The 19908-nt window shown below is 30.4% G+C and overlaps 3 protein-coding genes across 4 annotated transcripts; 2 read left to right on the top strand and 1 right to left on the bottom strand.

The window, feature by feature from the left end:
* The first annotated feature begins 699 nt into the window (after positions 1-699).
* LOC121208276 (zinc finger protein 7) lies at positions 700-1582 on the top strand. Its single transcript, XM_041078817.1, has one exon. The coding sequence runs from the start codon at positions 871-873 to the stop codon at positions 1468-1470; it is 600 nt and encodes a 199-aa protein (XP_040934751.1). The 5' UTR covers positions 700-870; the 3' UTR covers positions 1471-1582.
* A 4697-nt stretch (positions 1583-6279) lies between these two features.
* Positions 6280-9351, top strand: LOC107914331 (FRIGIDA-like protein 3). 2 transcript variants are annotated; one of them, XM_041078816.1, is made up of 4 exons: positions 6280-6475; positions 7264-8323; positions 8455-8630; positions 8720-9351. In XM_041078816.1, the coding sequence occupies exons 2-4, from the start codon at positions 7282-7284 to the stop codon at positions 9209-9211; spliced, it is 1710 nt and encodes a 569-aa protein (XP_040934750.1). In that variant the 5' UTR covers positions 6280-6475; positions 7264-7281; the 3' UTR covers positions 9212-9351. The 2 variants fall into 2 exon arrangements, with proteins under 2 accessions (XP_040934750.1, XP_040934749.1); XM_041078815.1 differs by having other exon boundaries at positions 6306-6497.
* Positions 9352-18434: 9083 nt separating this feature from the next.
* Positions 18435-19696, bottom strand: LOC121208275 (uncharacterized). Its single transcript, XM_041078814.1, has 4 exons — positions 19512-19696; positions 19304-19418; positions 19166-19226; positions 18435-19086 (listed from the first exon to the last, which is right to left on the bottom strand). The coding sequence occupies exons 1-4, from the start codon at positions 19609-19611 to the stop codon at positions 18634-18636; spliced, it is 729 nt and encodes a 242-aa protein (XP_040934748.1). The 5' UTR covers positions 19612-19696; the 3' UTR covers positions 18435-18633.
* Positions 19697-19908: the final 212 nt, after the last annotated feature.

The following is a 19908-nucleotide window of genomic DNA, read 5'->3' as shown; positions in this document are numbered from 1 at the left end:
ACAAGTATGGCATCGGTAACAGAGCATATGATGCTTAGCAACATTTGTGACCCACAATTTTTAAATAGTGGGATTGAATTCTATCATCTTGCAATCGGCTTTTTATGCTTCCAGTTTTCTTTGTATTCTATATAGCTTTTTACCCTAATTTTGTCATATTTAATGTTTGGATAACTAAAAGAAAAAGCTTGTCCATACGTTGTGTGATCAAGATAGGATTCTAACTTACTTTATGTTTAAATGGAAGAGTTTCATTTCACTATCACTTCATCTATGATAGTAATTCCCAATTGGAGTCCACTTATTCCAACAGGGTTAATGTTGTGGGTTGAAAGAACTAGTGCTGTCTTTTATGTTACACAATCGACAATTGCATACGGATGCAAATATGTGTTTCAGACAATGATTGATGGAGACACAACATGAATTTAACTCTCAATGATTTGACTATTTAATGCCACTTTCCTTTTTTTCTTTTTCTTTTTCTTTTTTGTTAGTTAATCTTCCTTTATCTCCTCCTCGGTAAACAAGGGTAAGGTTTGGTTTCCTCAAATTAATTCATACAAGAGGAGAATCATGTAGTTGATGCAACAATAATGGGTGTTAGAAAAAGTTGAAAACGATAATCATGAAATCCTAAGTTTTTTTTTTTTTAAATGGTCAGCTCTAATATTATATATAGTTGACATAAGCATTGTTCAAGCATCACCAGAGGGGAAACTCAGGAAAAAAAATGATATTCGAATTTTAATTTTAATTCCATTCCATTAGATATCGGCCACGTCTTTTCCTAACTCCTATTTAACCACATCTCTCTATCAGAAACTTCTTGTACACAAACCCTTTCTGATCATTGAGAATCTTTGGCCTATGACTTTCTCGAGGAACGAAGAAATAAACGATGCAGATATTGAGATCCCAACTCTATATCTATATCAAAGCGGAGGTGAAAACACGGAAAGAGGCGGGGCAGATGATAACTTGGGGGATTTATTGAGTTTGGGGCTCAACAGACGGGAGGCCGCAACGAGCGGAGAGTGTGATAAAGAATCAAAGTCTGCAATTGCAAGCAACAAAGTGTTTTCATGCAACTTTTGCATGAGAAAGTTTTATAGTTCTCAAGCATTGGGAGGCCACCAAAACGCACACAAGAGGGAAAGAGGGGCAGCCAAAAGGTTCCAACCTCACAAAACGGGGCTTCCAGTCAATCCAATGGGGTTTCGATCACTTAGGGTACTGCAGCCTCATTCTGTGGTTCACAAGGCTGTAAGATCAGAAGGGTCTTCAATGGTAGCAAGGTTTAGTGATTCCAGCAGGCCTTGGTTTGGAGTTGCTGGTGGGACACCCTTTTTGGGTGAAAAACCAATGGCTGCGATTTGGCCTGGAAGCTTCCGACTTGAAAATTTGCAAAATCAAAAACCTCAACTTGATGCAGATTCCCAAAAGCTTGACTTAAATCTGAGGTTATAAAAAGTTTTACTCTGAGATTATATCTAGTTGTTACATATAAATGTTTTATCTCACTTATTGAACATTGACCCTTTTTCCCTTAAAATATGAAGGCTTTGTTATCTTTGTTTAATATATGTTTCATATATGCTCATCTTTTCTCCAAAAATCCTTCTCAATCATTAATAATCAAAACTATATGATATAGCTGGCAAAATAAACCCGAGTTTGAAAGCTTCGTCCATGCCGATTCGAGCTTAAGAAAATCCGAGTTCATAATAGATTCAAACCTAAAAAACCTCGAGCCTAATAAAACTTGAGCCCGTAACAACTTCAAGTTCAAGACCGAAATAAATCTGTCCCAAAGTCAAAAAAGGTCCGACTTTACAACTAAACAACCATTAAAAATTAATATACTTTTATGATGTTATTTAAAATAAATAATCATTCTTTATTTTATGAAAATGTATTTATAAGCATGGCATATTTATATTAAAATATTATTAATAGGAAAAGTAATTATTAATAATAATTATGTTAAATTATAAAGTAAAACAAATTTTTAAAAATATTAATTTAATTTAAAATACTTTTAATACTGTAATTATATATGTATAATAAATGTATAAAATTAATAATTATTAAAGCTATAAAATTAAATTTTAGTGATAATAAAATATATAATGACAGAATATATTAATTTAATGTTTACCACATTTCACAAATAACTTACACATGATTTATTTTACGATATTAAAAACATTACTAATAAATTTAATTTTTTAAACCATAATTTTTTTAATAAGAAAATTATCTATAACAATATAAATTAAAGAAAAAGTAAAAGTTGTTTAACAAATAAAAAAAAATATCTAAATACAATATACTTAAAAAAAAAAAGAGAGAGGATATTAATCTGATTCATAATGCCATGCCATCCTAGGTCCAAATCCCAAATTCTGAGTATGACACATTGAAGGAGGAGACACCACCGAGCTCGAGAGAGATAGCTTGATAATTTAAAATTATTCCCATGAGAAAATAAATAGAGAACGCATCATACTACCATTGTTGTAGGCTAATTTTAACCCATTTACATCAAAACGTAATTTAGTCTTACCTAACCTACCAAAATTAAACCCAAAACCCAAAATCTTAACTACCCAAAACCCAATTTACATCAAAACCCTAATGACACAAACCCTAAGCCCAAATCAAAATAAAAAACCCTAACCCACAACCTAAACTTTTCTCAACTAAACCCTAGCCTTTGCCATCACCAACTCCACTAGCCACACTTGCTCCACTACCTACTCCACTAGCCACACTCCACCACCACTTGTACCTACAAATGAAGACATAAACAATAAAAAATATTTTGCAAATGGCTATATAAGCCTTCTCATATTTTGTATTTAGATGAGGAAGAAGTTTTGAGGGAGAAAGTTATTATAAAAGATTTTTGAGAGGTTTTTTGAGAGTAATCAAGGAGAAGAGTTATTGTAAATGCTAGTTTTTGGAGAGAGTAGTTTTTTTTGGAGATTAATCAAAGATCAAAGCAAAAAAGGTTTCTTCGTCTATTCTCGTTTTAAGTTCTTTGTTTGCTTATCATTTTTTCTTTCAATCTTATTTTGTTTCTTGTATCTGAAAGTAAAAATAGAAGGAGGAAGCTTATCCATTTTTACCGAAAAAGTTTTTTTTGAGGTCTGCCTGCCGTGTATGGTGGCACCGATGGCGGCCGACGGAGGTCCGGTGACCGGACGGTGGCCGGCCTTGTGGCTGGAAATCACCCACTCTCTCCCTCTCTCTTTTTTTTTGTTATTATTATATTTCTTAATATTATATTATATATATTTTTAATATATTAGGTATATTCTAAATTCTATATTACGTATATATATATTATACTATTTTATGTATATATCTTTAATACTATATTATTTATATATATATTTTACATGTTATCTTATGTATATATTTTAATTATATTATGTATGTACTTTTTACACTATATTATGTACATATTTTTAATATTATCACGTATTTATTTTTATATATGTACATATTTATGTAGTATTATTAATAGTATTATTTTTAAACATCATTGTTATTTCTAATATATATATTATGTACACTTTTTATTTCTATTTTATTTTTTTATTTGTCAATATTAATTATTATTATTCTAATATTTTGATATTTTAATATTTTATATTATTCACATCACTATTCACATTTTTACAATAATATTCTTAGATTTTTTACTATCATTTTAGAAACTTTTTACATTTTAATTTTAAGAATAAGGCAATGTACCGATTTTAACATTAAGTCATTGATTTTATCGCTATGTTGGGTGAAGTTAGTCGGCTCGTGTTAAAAACGGGATATCCTTCTAAAAAACCAAAAACTTACAACTTTTCATTTCCTTCAATCGGATCACACTTAAATGTCAAATTGAATTCGTATTTTTGAAAATCAAGACAACACGTGTTTAATAAGATACCAATTTTGGGCGTCGCGAGGGTGCTAATACCTTCCTCACGCGTAACCGACTCCCGAACCCAACGTTACTCTGGCTTTTGACGTAGACCTAAATTCGGCCTTCATTTTTGTGCAAGAATAAGTTTTCTTTTCTAAAAAAGGATGATTTATTAGGTGTCCGGTCACACCTAGAAAAAAGATCGGTGGCGACTCCCTTTTTTAATAAAATCGAAAGTCGATTTTTAAATTTTCAAATAATTACCTCAATTAGCGACCGAAAGAGAAATTTTACGTCGCTACAACCACCACATAAAATCGATTTCAGACCGAAAAGAAACATTCCCCGTTCAGTCCCCCCCAAAAAAAAACTATTTTAGTTGTGGTTTAAACATGCCAAAAGCTCTTCTACTTTTTTAAAATTTTAAATTCAATCTTTATACTTTTTTTTATTCATTTAGAAAACTTGACTCCTCTGTTAATTTTGTCATTAAAATTATTGATGTGACTCTTATAAAAAGGTAAAACATTTTTTTTAACTCTTAATATTAATAATTTTTTTTGTCAATTCAATCCTTACTCTTTAAAAGCACATAAACAATTATAAAAAAAAATTAAAAATTAAAATTTTTTTCCTATTTTCAATAAAAAATATAAAAAATTTTGTGAAAATTTTAAAAATATTTTCACATTAAAAATTAAAAAATGTGCTATTTAATAAGTTTTCTCCAAATTTTGAATAAATTTTTTATATTTTAAATAAAATTAATTATATATCAAAATTATTTTTATGTAAATTTAATTAGAAAGTATATAAAATATTAGTATAAAATAATTTTAAATAATAATACAAATTTTGAGTTGGTTCACATTAAATTTAATATATATATATTTCAAAATACTCGATACTAAAAGATTTCTATATAAAAATGGACCCATTTTGCCAAAAATACAAAGTGATAAATTAAGTTTTGAAATTTTTATAGTGTATTTTGAACACTAAATTTACATAGTATATTAAAATTTAATTCAAATCAAAATTATTATTAAAAATTAATTAACATACTATATATTAAATTTAATTAAAATATTAAAAATATAAATTATTTGAATTAAATAAAAAATCTATTTTAATATGATCTAGACTAAATAAAAAACTCAAACTTTAGAGATAATTATTACCGTTATAGATGTTAATGGGGCAAGGCCAAGTCAAGGTCCAATTTAAAAAAATTCTTTGAGTTGGTTTCGCTAGAATAGACCATTTCCTATTTAAAAATAATTAAAAAAACATTTTATATTTAATTTTAATTTTAGAAATTAATATTAATATAAATTAAAAATTTCTTTGAGTTGGTTTCGCTCGACTAGACCATTCCTATTTAAAAATAATAAAAAAATATTTTATATTTAATTTTAATTTTAGAAATTAATATTAATATAAATTAAAAATTTCTTTGAGTTGGTTTCGCTCGACTAGACCATTCCTATTTAAAAATAATAAAAAAATATTTTATATTTAATTTTAATTTTAGAAATTAATATTAATATAAATTTTTATATTTTTATTATTTTAAAAAGTAAAATGGGCCAAGTTGGGCCAACCCAAGGTTGTGTTATATGGTCCGTGAACATCTCTTATTACCATTTTTTATATAAATTTTTGATTTTTTATATTTAATAATTTTTAATTTTTTTAAAAAATATTTTTATTTTTTGGATTTAAAGGTTTTTTTCGTAGTTTTTTAATTTTAAAAATAAAAATTTTTAATTTTTTTTTTTATTTTATTTAAAACTGAGAAAAATAAATTTTTATTCTTTCTTAAAATTTTTATGTAGTTTTAAAGAATAAAGATTACATTAATAAAAATTATAAATGTTTAGGGCTAAAAAAAGTTATTTTACCTTTTTTTTAATTATTACATAAATAGCTTTAATGGTAAAATTAGATGAATGGATGAAAATTTTTAAATAAAAAAAGTATAAATATTCAATGTGGCAGAATTAAAATTTAAAATTAAAAGAAGTATAGGAATCTCTAGATTATTCAAACTTCAGTTTTATATATAGAATTTGAGATATTCAAAGAATTATTTTTGTGTCGTATAAAGTATTGGTTTTCCTTTTTTGGTGTGGGCTTAGGACCAACTCAATGGTTAGTTTAAGAACAGATTCTGGCATTGTACTTTGAGCAAGCTTTTAGATTTGGGCTTTGCTCCAAATTCAAAAACTTGTTGCTGTTGGTTCCATCATAAATTTAGAAAATGATGGAAACCCAAGGCCTGGGAATTTTTGAGACTGAACCCAATTTATGAAACAAATGGACCAAAACCCTGAAAATTTTCTTTTTAATATTCTGCAGTATCTGGTGGAAAAAGGAAATGAAGAAAAACAAGAAAAATTAAAAAGAAAAAAAAAACACCAATAAAGGAGCCTTCGCATGACAAGCAACGAGCAAAGGGTTTTTATTCATTTCCCTTTTCTCTGCACCCAAAGCCTCACCTTCGTGGATTTTGTGTGCAATTTTTTCTTATAGGCAGCCGAGGTATTATTGTTTTTAATCCATGGTAGTTTCTGTTATATTTCTCCCCCCTTTTTTTTATTATGTATGTATTTTGTTGGATTTTTGGATGTTTTGAATTTCACTATCTTTTTTTTCTTGAATTTCTTTTTGATGTTTTTGCTTTCATAATGTAGAACGGAATGTTAAAAAAAGAGAGGATAAAATCAGGAATTTTTTTTTCAGAGGTGTCGAGAAAGCAAGGAATTCAGTTTGCGATTTCATGAAAAATCCAAGGCAAATTAAGATAGGATAATTTTATGCTTTAAATAATTGATAAATAAAACTTAATTTTCATGAGTTATTTGTTCATCTTCTTTGAACATGTTGATGGGTTTTCTTATGGTTTTGATTTGTGATAATCCGACATTTATTTTTTAGTTCTTAGGACATTAGGGTGCTTTAGAGACTTGAATGGTTAAATTTAGCCCTGTTGCGAAGAAGTAAGAACATGAATTTGGGGATTATCTTCTATTTGATTGCTTAAAACATCTAAAGAAATATGACATTTGATGCTGTTAGGCAGTCAAGCTCATGGATATTCTGGTTTCTTGATAAAGTACGGTATGGACTGCTAGGCTTATCTCGAAACCTGGGTCCAATGTGTTTTGTTCACTTCACTTCTACATTGAAAGTTTTCACCAATATAGTGTGTTTTTACTCCTGCCTACTGTCGTCCTTGTTGGCTGCGATCTTGGATGAAAACTTTCTTTATGCTGATATTGCTAATTCGTTTGTTTATTTATTTAAGAATTTGCAATTGTTTCTTGTAGCGGTGGCTTTGTGCAACTATGGCTGGTATTGAGCAATGTGAGGCAAATGATTCTGCTTCTTCTCTGATAGAGCAACTTTATAAGGCGGTTCATGAACTGGAAGCTTTCAAGGATGCTTCTGAGAACAAGGTTCATTGGACAGAAATTGAACAATATTTCTGCAATCTTGAGGTGACGTTAAAGAAGAAATCTGAAGAGCTAGTAGCTAAGGAGAAGGAATATGAGGTGAAAGAAGCTGAAACCCTTGCATTGATTTTAGAGAAGGAGGCAGTTGTTGCTACTAAGGAACAAGATTACTTAGACCGAGTGCAGGGGCTAAAAGATGCTGCTGTTGCTGCAATTGCTGAGGCACGTGCAAATTTCCGACCAACAACTGCAGAATCTCTTGATACTGCAGAAAATGGAGACACCAAGGTAAGCAGTTCTGTTGGTGATAAAAACTCTCCCGATGAGGAGTTTCCTCGTAAAACAAGTGAAATTACTGAAAACATGGCGGCTGATGTCAAGTCGCGTCCAGAGCTTACCCTCTTTTGTGAGCAAATGGATGCAAAAGGACTTCTGAACTTTTTAATGGAGAATCAGAAAATTCTGAATGACATTTGTCGGGAACTTCCCCTTGCACTTGAAAGTGCAAGCGAACCAGCCCGTTTGGTACTGAATTCACTGGAGGGGTTTTACCCTCCGGACGAAACAAGCCAAATGGTGGATAAGACAGATGCTGCCCTGCAGGGCATGCGCAAATCCTGTGTCGTCTTATTAGAAGCCATGGCTAGTTTTTTGGCCAGAATTGACCCTGGTGATACTCACCTTCTGAACCCTGAAATCAAGCAGCTAGCCAAGGCAATTGCTGATGAGTGGAAACCCAAGTTGTCTAATGCAAGCAGTGGTGCTGCCATTGACAATTCATTGGAAGCTGAAGCATTTTTGCAGCTCCTTGCTACTTTTAGGATTGCTTCGGAGTTTGACGAAGAACAACTCTGCAAGCTTGTTTTTGTAGTTGCTCACCGCCGGCAGGCACCTGAGCTTTGTCGTTCCATTGGATTAACACCGAAAATGCCAGGTCGGTATGGAGGCAGGACCATTGTTTCCATACGATGTGTCTCAAGTTGATAATGCTAATGTATCTCTGCCTTGCTTATGACTATACCACTGTTCGGTATCCATTTGCTAAACTGAGTCTTACTATGGCAGGCCTTGTTGAGTTATTGATTAACAGCGGGAGACAAGTCGATGCGGTACGATTTATTCATACCTTCCAGCTTACTGAAAGGTTTCCTCCTGTGCCCCTTTTGAAGATGTACTTGAAAGATTTGCGGAGAAACTCGCAAGGGAAGGGTGGGAATTCTCGTGGTGCTGCTGGTTCACAGGTAACGTATGCTTATACCAAATGAAGACCTGATTCTATGAATTTTCTCTATAGAAAAATACCAACAGGCAGTTTCCTCTTCGTATACAGGATGACATAAATGCACGAGAGCTCGCGGCCTTGAAAGCTGTAATAAGATGTGTTCAAGACTATGGCCTAGAAGCTGACTACTCCCTTGATCCACTCCAGAAAAGGTTGGCTCAACTCGAAAAAGCAAAAGCAGACAATAAGAAAAGAGGGGGGGATTCTGGTAAACATCACCCGCGGAAGAAATCAAGGCCCAATGGTGGATTTCGAGGATATCGGGGACCTCCAGGTAGGCAAGCTCCACCAGTTTACAACCAGAGGGCTGCATTTACAGGAATGCCAGAAAGGTATACTCATGCAGGTCCGAATCCCTACAATTATCAAATACCGAATCAACCTGCATATGTCCCTCAAGCGAATGATCAAAGATTATACTACTATTCTCAAGATGACAAAGTTGCAACGTCGTCATATAATGCAGCAGCTACTTCTAACTATGGAAGCTACAGTGGCAGCGGATTGCAACCTTCGCATTCACAGCAGCCATTTCTGTAGGTTTTTTTTTTAATATTAAAAGTTTATCATAGATGCATGTTCAGTTTATCATTAGATTTTTTGCCCACTGGGGTGCTAACTTCCAATATTGCCTCCCAACCCCCTTTTTTTAAATCCATAATTTAACAGATTTTTCTCGAGGCTTTGCCTTCAAAACCATGTTCAATCTTCTTTTTATTACTTTCTTTTGTTAGTTCCTAATATGCTCTCAAACCTTAATCTATTCGGCTAATAATACAGGGCAAATTTTATGATTAGGTCAAACCCTTCTCAGTTAATTATAATGACTATTTTAATGTTTTTATTTTAGTCACGTGGTTGTTAAAATTGTTGTTGTATGACGTATGCATCAATCGAAAGTAATTCTTTTTTTTTTGAAGCAGTTTTATTTTTTCATAAAATTACTTTAAACATCATAAATTTATGAATTAAAATTTAAATAGTTTTTTTATTCGATTTACGATATTGATTGTTAGATTAACTCGGATTTAAGGTTTGTTATTTCACTTGCCAATAGGTACTGATTCATTACGTCAGTCATCAAATTGTCGTTTAGAACTTGCTAGCCAAGTTTTTTTTATTAAAAAAACTTATGACTTAATAATTTAAATAAAAATTTTCGAACTGTTTAGTGGTTTAAATTAAAAATTTTGAATAATTCAATAATTCTTTTGTAACTTTTTGAAGTTAAATAATTAAAATATAATGACATTTAATACTATTAATAATAATAATTTCATTCGTCGCTATTTCTCAATCTTATTTATGATAAACCTAGTAATAACGAGTAAACAAATATTTCATTAAAGTCACGCAACTAATATATTTTTATAGATGAATGTATCTGATTGAGAAGCCATTTTATTAAATTAGTTGTTATATTATTAATTTTAGGAATTTTGTTGTAGTTTGATCTGGGACCATGGACTTACATAATCTTGGATTTTTATTGAAGAAATTATCCAAATATTTGGAATCATATTTTTCAACATTAAATTTATCCCACTATTTCGTTCTGAAATTTCGAATTAATAGTGAAATTTCAACACATGAATCATGTTCATAAGAATAATTTCAGGAAATAATTCAGGAAATGCACAATTTTGAGAAAAAATGAATTGTTCGGTAGATGTGCTTTTAGTTTGGTTCAAGTTGGAATTTGTCAAAGAATTTGGGCCTTTTGAATTTTTTTTGATAGGATTTCGAAAGATGATGGTCCATACCAGTTCCATCGTTCTTGAAACCAATTTGGGAATTTGAATTGGGTACCATATTTGAAAAATATGAGCCAGAAATGTCTCATATGTTATTTGTTTATTAGGAAGGCATTGTACCAGGCCATTTGATAATTCCAATATGTGAAATATGGGTGATGATTCATTTTGGGGTGAATTTGGCTTGAAATTTCTTTGGAGAATTTGAGTTTTCACCCTAATCTCTTGGTTGAAGAATTTTAACTATTTGAAATCTTGAATGGGTGATAAAATTTGGATCTTTGGGGTCTGTATAGTGTTTGAACAATATTGATTCAGTTTGAACACTACTAAGGTTTTAATCTGATAGCTTAAAATGCCATCAATTAAAAAGTTCTTTTAAAAATATATGTGGAGGTTTTTTTGAAAATTCTTTCACCATAATAAGAAAATTTTCAAAACACTTGTTTGGAAAATATTGCGAGGATTTCTAGGTAGCAATCTATGAAAACATTGCTACTTCTTTTGTGAAACACTTCTACTTCTTTTGTGAAGACATCCTGGAGAGAAGTTTCTTTTAAAATATTTTTGAGAGATTTTTGTTTGTGGAAAACAATCTCTTTATTTTTTTTTAAATCTTTGCTATTTCACCAGCAATTTGTTTGAGAGGAATTTCCTCTTTTAATTGAGAAAAGGCTAATGCCACTTCTGAGGGTTGAGAAAGGGACTCAATCCATTTTTTGATTTGTGAACCAATTTCATTTGGATCCTATGCATCTTGAAGGGATGCATTTTTGGATGATTTTGATGAGGATGACGATATTTCATTTTCTTCTTTAAGGCAAATTTCATACAATGACTTAATTGGTTTTGAGGAAATTTTGGTTTTTGTGGATGGTTCCCCTATTTTTATTTTTCCTTTGTCTTTGAGTTTGGGTTTCATTTTTTAAGAAACTCTCTGGTTAGGAAATCAGACAAAGAATTAGTTTCTCTTTTGATGTATTAAATATCAAAATTAAATATGCTCAAAATTGTCTGTCATCTTGCAAAAATCTATTTTGAGGTAATATTTTAAACATCTTTTTGTAAACTTTCTTTTTACTGATTTGCAATCAATTTGTAAAAGAAACTTTTGATTTAATAAATCACTTTGAAATTTTGTAATGCATAAAACAATTGATAAAATTTTCTTTTTTTAATAGTATTATAATTTTGCTGAGTTGGATTCCAATGTTTGGAGATAAACTAGACTATTTGCTATTTTCCTCTCTTAACTTGTTTTAGGATCCCACCATACCCTATTTCAGAAGCATTTGTTTCTACTATCTTAGGGGCATTTGGATTAGCTAAATGTAAAAAAGAAAGCTTAGTAATTTGTTTTTTTAAATATGAGTAATAATATTAGTGTGGTCATTTGTCTGAGGTTGTGGATTCTTTTTGAGCTTATCATATAAGGGCTTATATAATTTGCTAAGACCTGGATAAAAGTCTGTGACATAATTAAGGTTTCCTAAAAATCTTTGTAATTGGACTTTATAAAGGATTTAGTTTGGCAATTTGCTGGCAAATTCTATGGACCTTTCTATTGAGATAATGGTTCATTGGGTAATGCAATGACCTAGAAACCTTACTTTGGTTTGGAATAAACTTATCTTGGATTTAGAAGCTACTAAATCATTATTTTTTATTACTTTTACTAAAATAGATAAATGTTTGAAGTGTTTTTTAAAATTTTCAAAAAACATTAATACATCATCAATGTATAGTATTGTAAATTGGGAATATTGGTAAAAAAAATACAATTCATTATTCTTTAAAATTCAGATAGAGCATTTTTTAATCCAAAATGCATCACATTCCATTTATATTGTCCAAATTGTATAGAAAATGCTGTTTTGTATTTTTCTTCTTCTTTTATTTGGATTTGCCAAAATTCTAATTTCATATTAAATTTTGAGAAAATATTTGCATTGCAAAGTTTTTGCAACAAATCTTTTTTATTTGGGATTGGGTACATAATCCATTTTAAAGCCTGATTAAGAGGTTTGTAATTAATTACTAATTGTGACATTTTTTGAGTTCTACATTTTTCATTACATAAAGTACTGAATAACTCCAAGGAGAACTATGTTTTTATTAATTTTTTTATTAAGAAGATCTTATATTTTTTTTACAAATTCTTCAATTTCTTTATTCATTTGTATTGGCCTTACTTTTGTTGGTATTTGTCTTTCATCAAAATTATTTTCATATGATAATGTTAGTTCATGTTTTTTCTTATTCCAAAAAGAATTAGGAATGTCAAAAGAAATTGTTGGTTCTATTTCTTCTTTGATTTGATTTTTTCTTTTTTTAACTTCTCTTTTTTCTAATTGTTTAGTCAATTTTTAAAATATATTTCTTCTTTTAAAAAAGAGATTTGTTTTTGTTTATAATTAATTAAATTATTAATTTTCCCATTATGGATGAATAAAGATTTTAATAAATTGAGATTTCTTATTTTGGGTTTTTTCTACAAAAGGAAATTCTACTTTAGTGTTTCAAAATTTTGGTAGAGATTGAATTATTTGTTACTTTATATGACTTGAGTAAGGATAATAATAAGGTTCCTAATATGACATCTTGGGTAATATCTTTTACCATTAGAAATCATGCTTGATATTTTATATTTTTGTTGCAGATTTCTGCATTAGGGATTTTGTAAGTAATTTTGAGTTTTTTACCGTTTGCAGTTTTAAGAAATTCTGATGTTTTGTCATAATATTTTGTTGGAACTATCCCTTTTCTAATACAATTTTGATTTTCTCTTGTATCAAAAAGGGTTATTGTTTATAATTGAAATTCATTATTTATAATAGTATTTATTTTTATTAAATATCTTTTGATAAATACTTCAGTGAGAACCATCATATATTTCTGTGTATGTTCTTCAGGCTCGGGTTCAGTTTTTGAAGAACTATTTTATGGGATTTCATGTTTAAAGTTTGCATTTGTTTAATTTGTTTAATTTCTAATTATAATTCAGAATTTGTAATTTGTTTGGGTTTTGTTTTTTCATATTTATTAAATATTATATCTTGTATATTGTATATTTGTGATTGACTGGAGATGATTTCTTTTTCTTTTTTTAGTTTATCTTTTAATGAGGATTTTAATTTCAAAAGATATTCTCTTTTAAGTTCTAGGTCTTAAATTTTATCAATAACTTTAATCATGAACTCTTGGTCTTTGGTCAACATATTAATTGAATGTTCATTTTCATCAGAGGATTAGAATGTTTATGTAATTCGTCTATTTCTAATTTAATTGATTTAGTAGATGCATCATTTTCAGAAGAAGTTGTTTCCAAAAGAATTTCATTAACTTTTTATTCTATTTCTTCATCCATATTTAAATTATTGATCTTTCTTTTAATCTTGAAATATTTTGAGATTTGTCCTAGTTTGCCACAGCTGTAACATTTTATTATTTTATCTATTTTATTTTTTGATTTTTATTGTTTCTTTTCTTTTCTATATTTTCTATACTTGGGCTTTTTGTAATATTCTAAAATTTTTTTTCTCTTATTCTTTGGTTTTACAAGGCAACATGTTTTTGAAGAAGAAGGTCCATTTTTAATGTCCAATTGGTGGCAGAATAAGCCTAATTCCTTCTTACATTGATATCTTTCTTTTTTAAGTTATTTTTTTAATTTTAAATCTTGACAAATTTTTAATTCTTTCTTTTGGGTGAAACTAATTAGTTTACCGTATGTAAGTTTTTCATATGGAATAATACATCTATAATTTTCTCTAACTTAATTTCTAACCTTTTTTTCCTAATAAAGTAGGAAATCCTGCAAAAAACTTTTCTTTCCAAAATGGTTATTGGTTATCAGATCTTTGCATAACTCTAGTCATAAAGACATCTTTATGAGGCCATGGGTCGTCCTAGCACGATTATGAATGTTTCTAATGTTGATATAATTGAACCTTTAACTGAGTTGCATTTTGAATATCATGAAGAAGATGAGTTACAAACTGTTCTTTGCAGAAGTTTAGATTATGATACTATGAAAAGAACGAGAGGAATGGATGATAGTCAAAGAGTTAATGCTCGGAATGGTAGCTCATATGGAGGCACTGAAATTTTAGAGAAATCCATGTAAAACCTTTGAATTATCTCCTTCTAAAACTAAAGTTTTGTCTTCTATTATGTAGGCATTGGGGTTGGAACTCAAATCGTTACAAGACCATTTAAGGATTCTGATAGAGGAAAAGGCAAACCCGAACGGAGAAACTAAAAAATGTTCCAATCCACCGATGATGGGGGAATCCAAGAAGTATTTCAATGTCAATGGGCAAAGGTTGAAACTTTTTTACGAGAACTTCCAATTGCACATGGTCGAAGAATTATTTATCAAGGAACCAAACGAATAACACTTAGGTCGTCGAGCTAACGACATTAAACAAAAATGCTTTTTGGGAGGCAACCTATATTTATTTATTTTAATTTATTTAATTTTGAATTAAGTTTAATTTATGTTGAAAATAAAAATAATAAGATTATTATTCAATCTATTTAAATTTGTTGTTTTCCAAGAACGATGGTAGAGGTTATCCCTTTTCATCTACAAATAAATCAGAATCAGATTTCTTTTGTAGCATGGGCACGCCTTGTGAAATTTCAGTGCCGTCATTTGTTGAAACATACACCCAAGACCGAACCAGCCAAAACTAACTCAAACTGCCCAAACCACCTAGTGCCAAATTAAACATACACGGGGAGTACACTTGACCCTTCACTTTTATATTTATTCTTTTATTATTACACATTGAGGGCAATGTGGGCTAAGTAAGAAAGTGTTGGATTAGTAAGTATGCATTGTTTCTCTTTCGCATCTGTTAATTCTTATGTTGGGATTATTCGTTAATTTGTTTGACATTGAACCTCTAATTCCAATGCTTAGTCAATCTATATAGTTGGGTGGTTCTTGAATTAAAGTATTCATTATCTAATTTAATCGGCGTGTGTTATAAAGTTGAAATATTGTAATTAGATTGTTTCATGAAAATTAACTCTTTATAAATTTGTTTGGTAAGTATATAATTCTTAGTTATTTGATTTTAAATGTATTTGCTAATGGCAAATAAATAAAAAAACACTACTCCGCTGATGGCTTAAGTTATAAGTGAAGATTTCAGGAATGTGATCGACTTTAGTAACTGAGATGAGGTGCTTGGGTTATCACCTCATTTTGCGTAAAAAGGTTTGAGTGACGAACCGAAAACTTGCAAACACTCCACTAACTGAGCTACCATGAGTAGGGAAAAATAGTCCGTTTGGAGACATGTCAAATTGAGTAACCGGGGTAAGGGGCTTGGGTTGTCATCTCATTTCGCATAAAAAAATTTGATTATGTTCCAAATTTACTGTATAATTAATTGAGAATAAATACCTTGTAAATTTTGGTTCAATTTCAATCTAGTAAAATGATTGAATTTACATGTTTAAATTTTATGGACACTGGTTGATTAAACTGAGTATTTGAATACTTATTCATTTTTTGCCTAAATTGTTTGCGTTGATCATGGTTGCGGAAGAGAGACTTGATTTTTGATAAATTATTGGATAGTTTCTAATGTAGGAACATACAATATGCTTGAGGACAAGCATAGACTAAGTAGGGAGATTTAATAGCTTGTTTATTTTGCATATTTTACGTGTTTAAATCAATTAATTCTTGAATCAATTCCTACTAAATTGGTGAATTTATGTTTAAATTCTTTTAGGAACACAATTAGGATGCTTTAAGTAAAAAAAACAAGCAAAAAATGACTAAATTGGAGCACAAGCAATAAAAGGGGGTCGAGTCAAAACTTTTGAAACATTTAGGGCTGATTAGATTTTATTTGACTTTGTAAAAGCCATATCTAGAAAAAAATCTGATATGAATTTGATTTCATGTAATTGGTTGCTAGGTGAGTTAGGCTAATTTTAGTATATGTATGTATATAAATAGGATGAGTGGTGGCATTTGAAAAGCGTATTAGGATACAGTGGAAATTGAATGCAATTTCTTTCTTCTTTCTCATGTCAAACGCTAGTGCAAGCATTTTGCCATTTTTTCTTTCATTTTTTTACTTTGGTTTAATTGCTTCTTAAGTCCTTTATCCTTTCCACCATTCAACCTTACCATTCAATTCCTTCCAAAAACCAACTAAGCATGACCAATTTCATGCTTAGCTAAACTCCTACTTAGCTTTAGGCTAATAATCTTTCCGGTTAAGAATTTTGAAAAAATGAATCCGCCTTAAAAATATTTTATAACGATATTCACCATCTCTCTAGAATATGGGATAGTACAAATTTGTCCCTTAAAGTTAATTTAATTTCAACACAAAGTTCATGTTGGATAGGAGTCGTTTTGGCATATAGTTGGGAAGTCGAGTCAGCCGTGTTGTATTTGGATTTCTGTGAACAAATTGGCGTATCCTAGCGGGGTCATACTAGGGGGATTTTTGTTAAGGGAGATAGTGATCAGATTTAAACGACCCACGTGGTTGAGGCCATTGATCCAAGTTAGGTTCTTCAGAATGTAAGGCTGCTAGAGTCTTGAATTGTGGACATGTGTATCGCGGTTAGGCAATCGGTAAGGGTTGCTTTGCAAGTCGTACCGAAATCAAATAGGAGAGAAAGAATTGGCGGTTGGGGCATTCTTAGTCGTTATAACCAATTTATGGTTTGGAAGAGAAAACCCATTTTCAAGAATCGATTCGGAACTGGAATTCACCGAGTCTAAGGCAAAAACTTTATATTACTGCTTACTAATTCAATTTCATTTTCTTATTTTATTTTATTCTTTATTTATATAATTGTTTATTGTTTCAATTTCACTTTATTTACTTTCCAAACATTTTTAACTCCTCTTATTTATTTATTTTCCAGTAAGTTTGTCACGAGTTGTGGGCACGACTGTTGCGACGACAATAATTATGGTTACAAGAAAAGGCAAAATTAGATAACCAATGATAAGTGTCAAAAGTAATATATTTTAATCCCATTCTTAATGCGTTTTTGGGTGATTAATCAATGCAAATGGTGAATTTTATACTCCTAATATTTTAATTTCATGTTTCTATACTTAGAAGAGCATGTAGGAACAAAATGAGCGAAAATGGAGTGAAAATTAGAGAATTGGTGCAGATTTCAGGAGCTACACGGGTTGGACACACGACTATATGAGCCACACGGGTTGCCACATGGTCATGTGCCAGACCGTGTGGATTTCACGATTCGTACTCTAGACATGCGGAAAAATGCAATTTTTTAGGTTTTTCGGGCATTTTAAGACCTATAAGTACCAATTATAAGAAGAGGAAAGGGAGCCGTTAGAGAATATTGAAGAAAACAACTTGGAAAACGCCATTGAAGTCGACTCTGAAGCAGATTTCTATGAAGATTGAATATCTCCTTTTAATTTCTTTGAAGTTTTTTGAGTTTCTTTATTTTTGTGGTTATACTAACTTTGAGATGATTTTATTTGCGGTTATGAACTAATTTTTTAAATACCTAGGGTAGATGAACCCTATGATGAACTCTGTATTTTTGTTTTTATTTTACGCAATAAATACTTGAATCTTATTCTCAATTATGTGTACTTAATTCTTAATTTAATATTTTCAGATTATTAATTCATATTTGATGTGCTTAATTTAGAGGAGGAGTAAACCTTGTTTAAGAAAGTCTATACTGTGGATTTGATCCTCCTACTCTATACTGCTATTTAGTATTATTTTGTCGTATGAATTTATATTTGGTGGTTTTGACGTTCATGAACTTGTCAACCTTTTAACCTTACTTGTGGAGTCTAAAAACTCATGACATTGCACCAAATAATTTCCCAAACATTAAATTGAAATTTTAATAAATATTAGAAAAATTATTTGATATACTGCCACTGAAGTTTTTAAATTCCACAAGTAATATCAGAAGTTGACAAGTATCCTGAAAAAGTATAATAAAATATTAAAAATATATACTATAAATAATACATATCAATTTTTTAAAACTACTTTAAAGTAAAAATAAAATACATTTTCAATATATCAAGCATAAATATAATTTTTTTTTACCCAGATGTGTCTTGAATATTTTCATTAGTTGTGGCAACTGATATTGCAATTACAATTTTGTAGAAAACATAAAAAGGCATTATATATATATAAAGTTGTTTTTGTTGAATACTTTCTATTTTGGAGATGGGGGTTGTGGTGGGAGGGCGGCAGGTATTGGGTCAGTAGGTGATGGTGTGATTGCCGAGTTGACGGCGGCAGGTGATGGTGGGATTTCCTTGGCGGCGGCAGGCTCAAGTACTTCAGGCTTATCCACATTAAAGGACGCGGATTTTGTTGGCACAGGGGTGGCGCTTCGCCTGTAAAGCCTTCTAGAAAGCTTGGAAATGACTAAGGTTGCCATTGTCACCGACGGTACGAAAACTACATCCGGAATCGACTTTATCATGCTCAAATGCGGCAAAAATTCTCCCGCTTTCTTTGCCGCCATGGCTGCCGGCGGCGTCACTATTCCCGTTATTATGGTTGTGTTATCGAGCTGGCTAAGCTTTATTTCCTTGATAAATTTCATAAATATCTTCTTCTTTTTCTCAGGGTTTATTTCGTTTTCCCATTCTTTAAAACATTTCTGAAATTGTTGATTTGATTTTGATGAGAGGGAAGTTCTATGTAATGTTTCAAAATTAGTATATATGGAATAGACTGACCTCGACTTCACGGCGAGATGGGGCATCATAATGTTTACCAGGTAATGCTGCGCTAATAACACTGTACAATCAACGCTACAATATAAAAATCATTACTATAAATTGTCAAACCATAATTGCCATATATACATTACTTACTTCAAGATATCAAGAATGGCGGCATGGAAATCATCGAAGTTGTTGATTTCTGATTCGGTGAACTGTTCATGAAGAGATTTAAACACATAGCTTAACACCTGTGTAGATGGCAGCCCTGTCATGAATTCAAAACTCAATCTTAGGGCCCCAGATATTATTTGAGATTGAATTAAGAAAATAAGTATTTTTAAAAAGAAAAAAAGCATACCTTTTCCCATGAAATGACCCATTGAATTGCCCATGTTAAACAGATCCTTGAAGAAAGAAAGAAACTTGAGACTATATAAGAAGATCCAACAATGATACATTTATATGCAGAGAGAATGGAAAAAAAAAGAAAAAGAAAAAAGAATAGGGTTGTTAATTCATTTGTAAAGTTAAAGCAAGGAATCTATCATCTTTTCAAGTTACATATTATATATCTTAAACAACTTTATTCCTGTCTTGTAAGTTGTTCCTACCAAAACCAATAGTAAATAAAAGATGTTTTTCTTTATCAAACCACTAGCTTAGTGTTTTGTTTATTATATTCCTCACATTGTTATGCACATCAGCTTGTTTTTACATCTTTACCGATAATTAATGACTTAGTATATAAAACGTAA

This window comes from Gossypium hirsutum, chromosome A10 (genome assembly GCF_007990345.1).
Source record: "Gossypium hirsutum isolate 1008001.06 chromosome A10, Gossypium_hirsutum_v2.1, whole genome shotgun sequence".
Lineage (NCBI taxonomy): Eukaryota > Viridiplantae > Streptophyta > Magnoliopsida > Malvales > Malvaceae > Gossypium > Gossypium hirsutum.
Note: the sequence above shows the minus strand (reverse complement) of the source record. Positions and strands in the feature narration are given on the sequence as shown.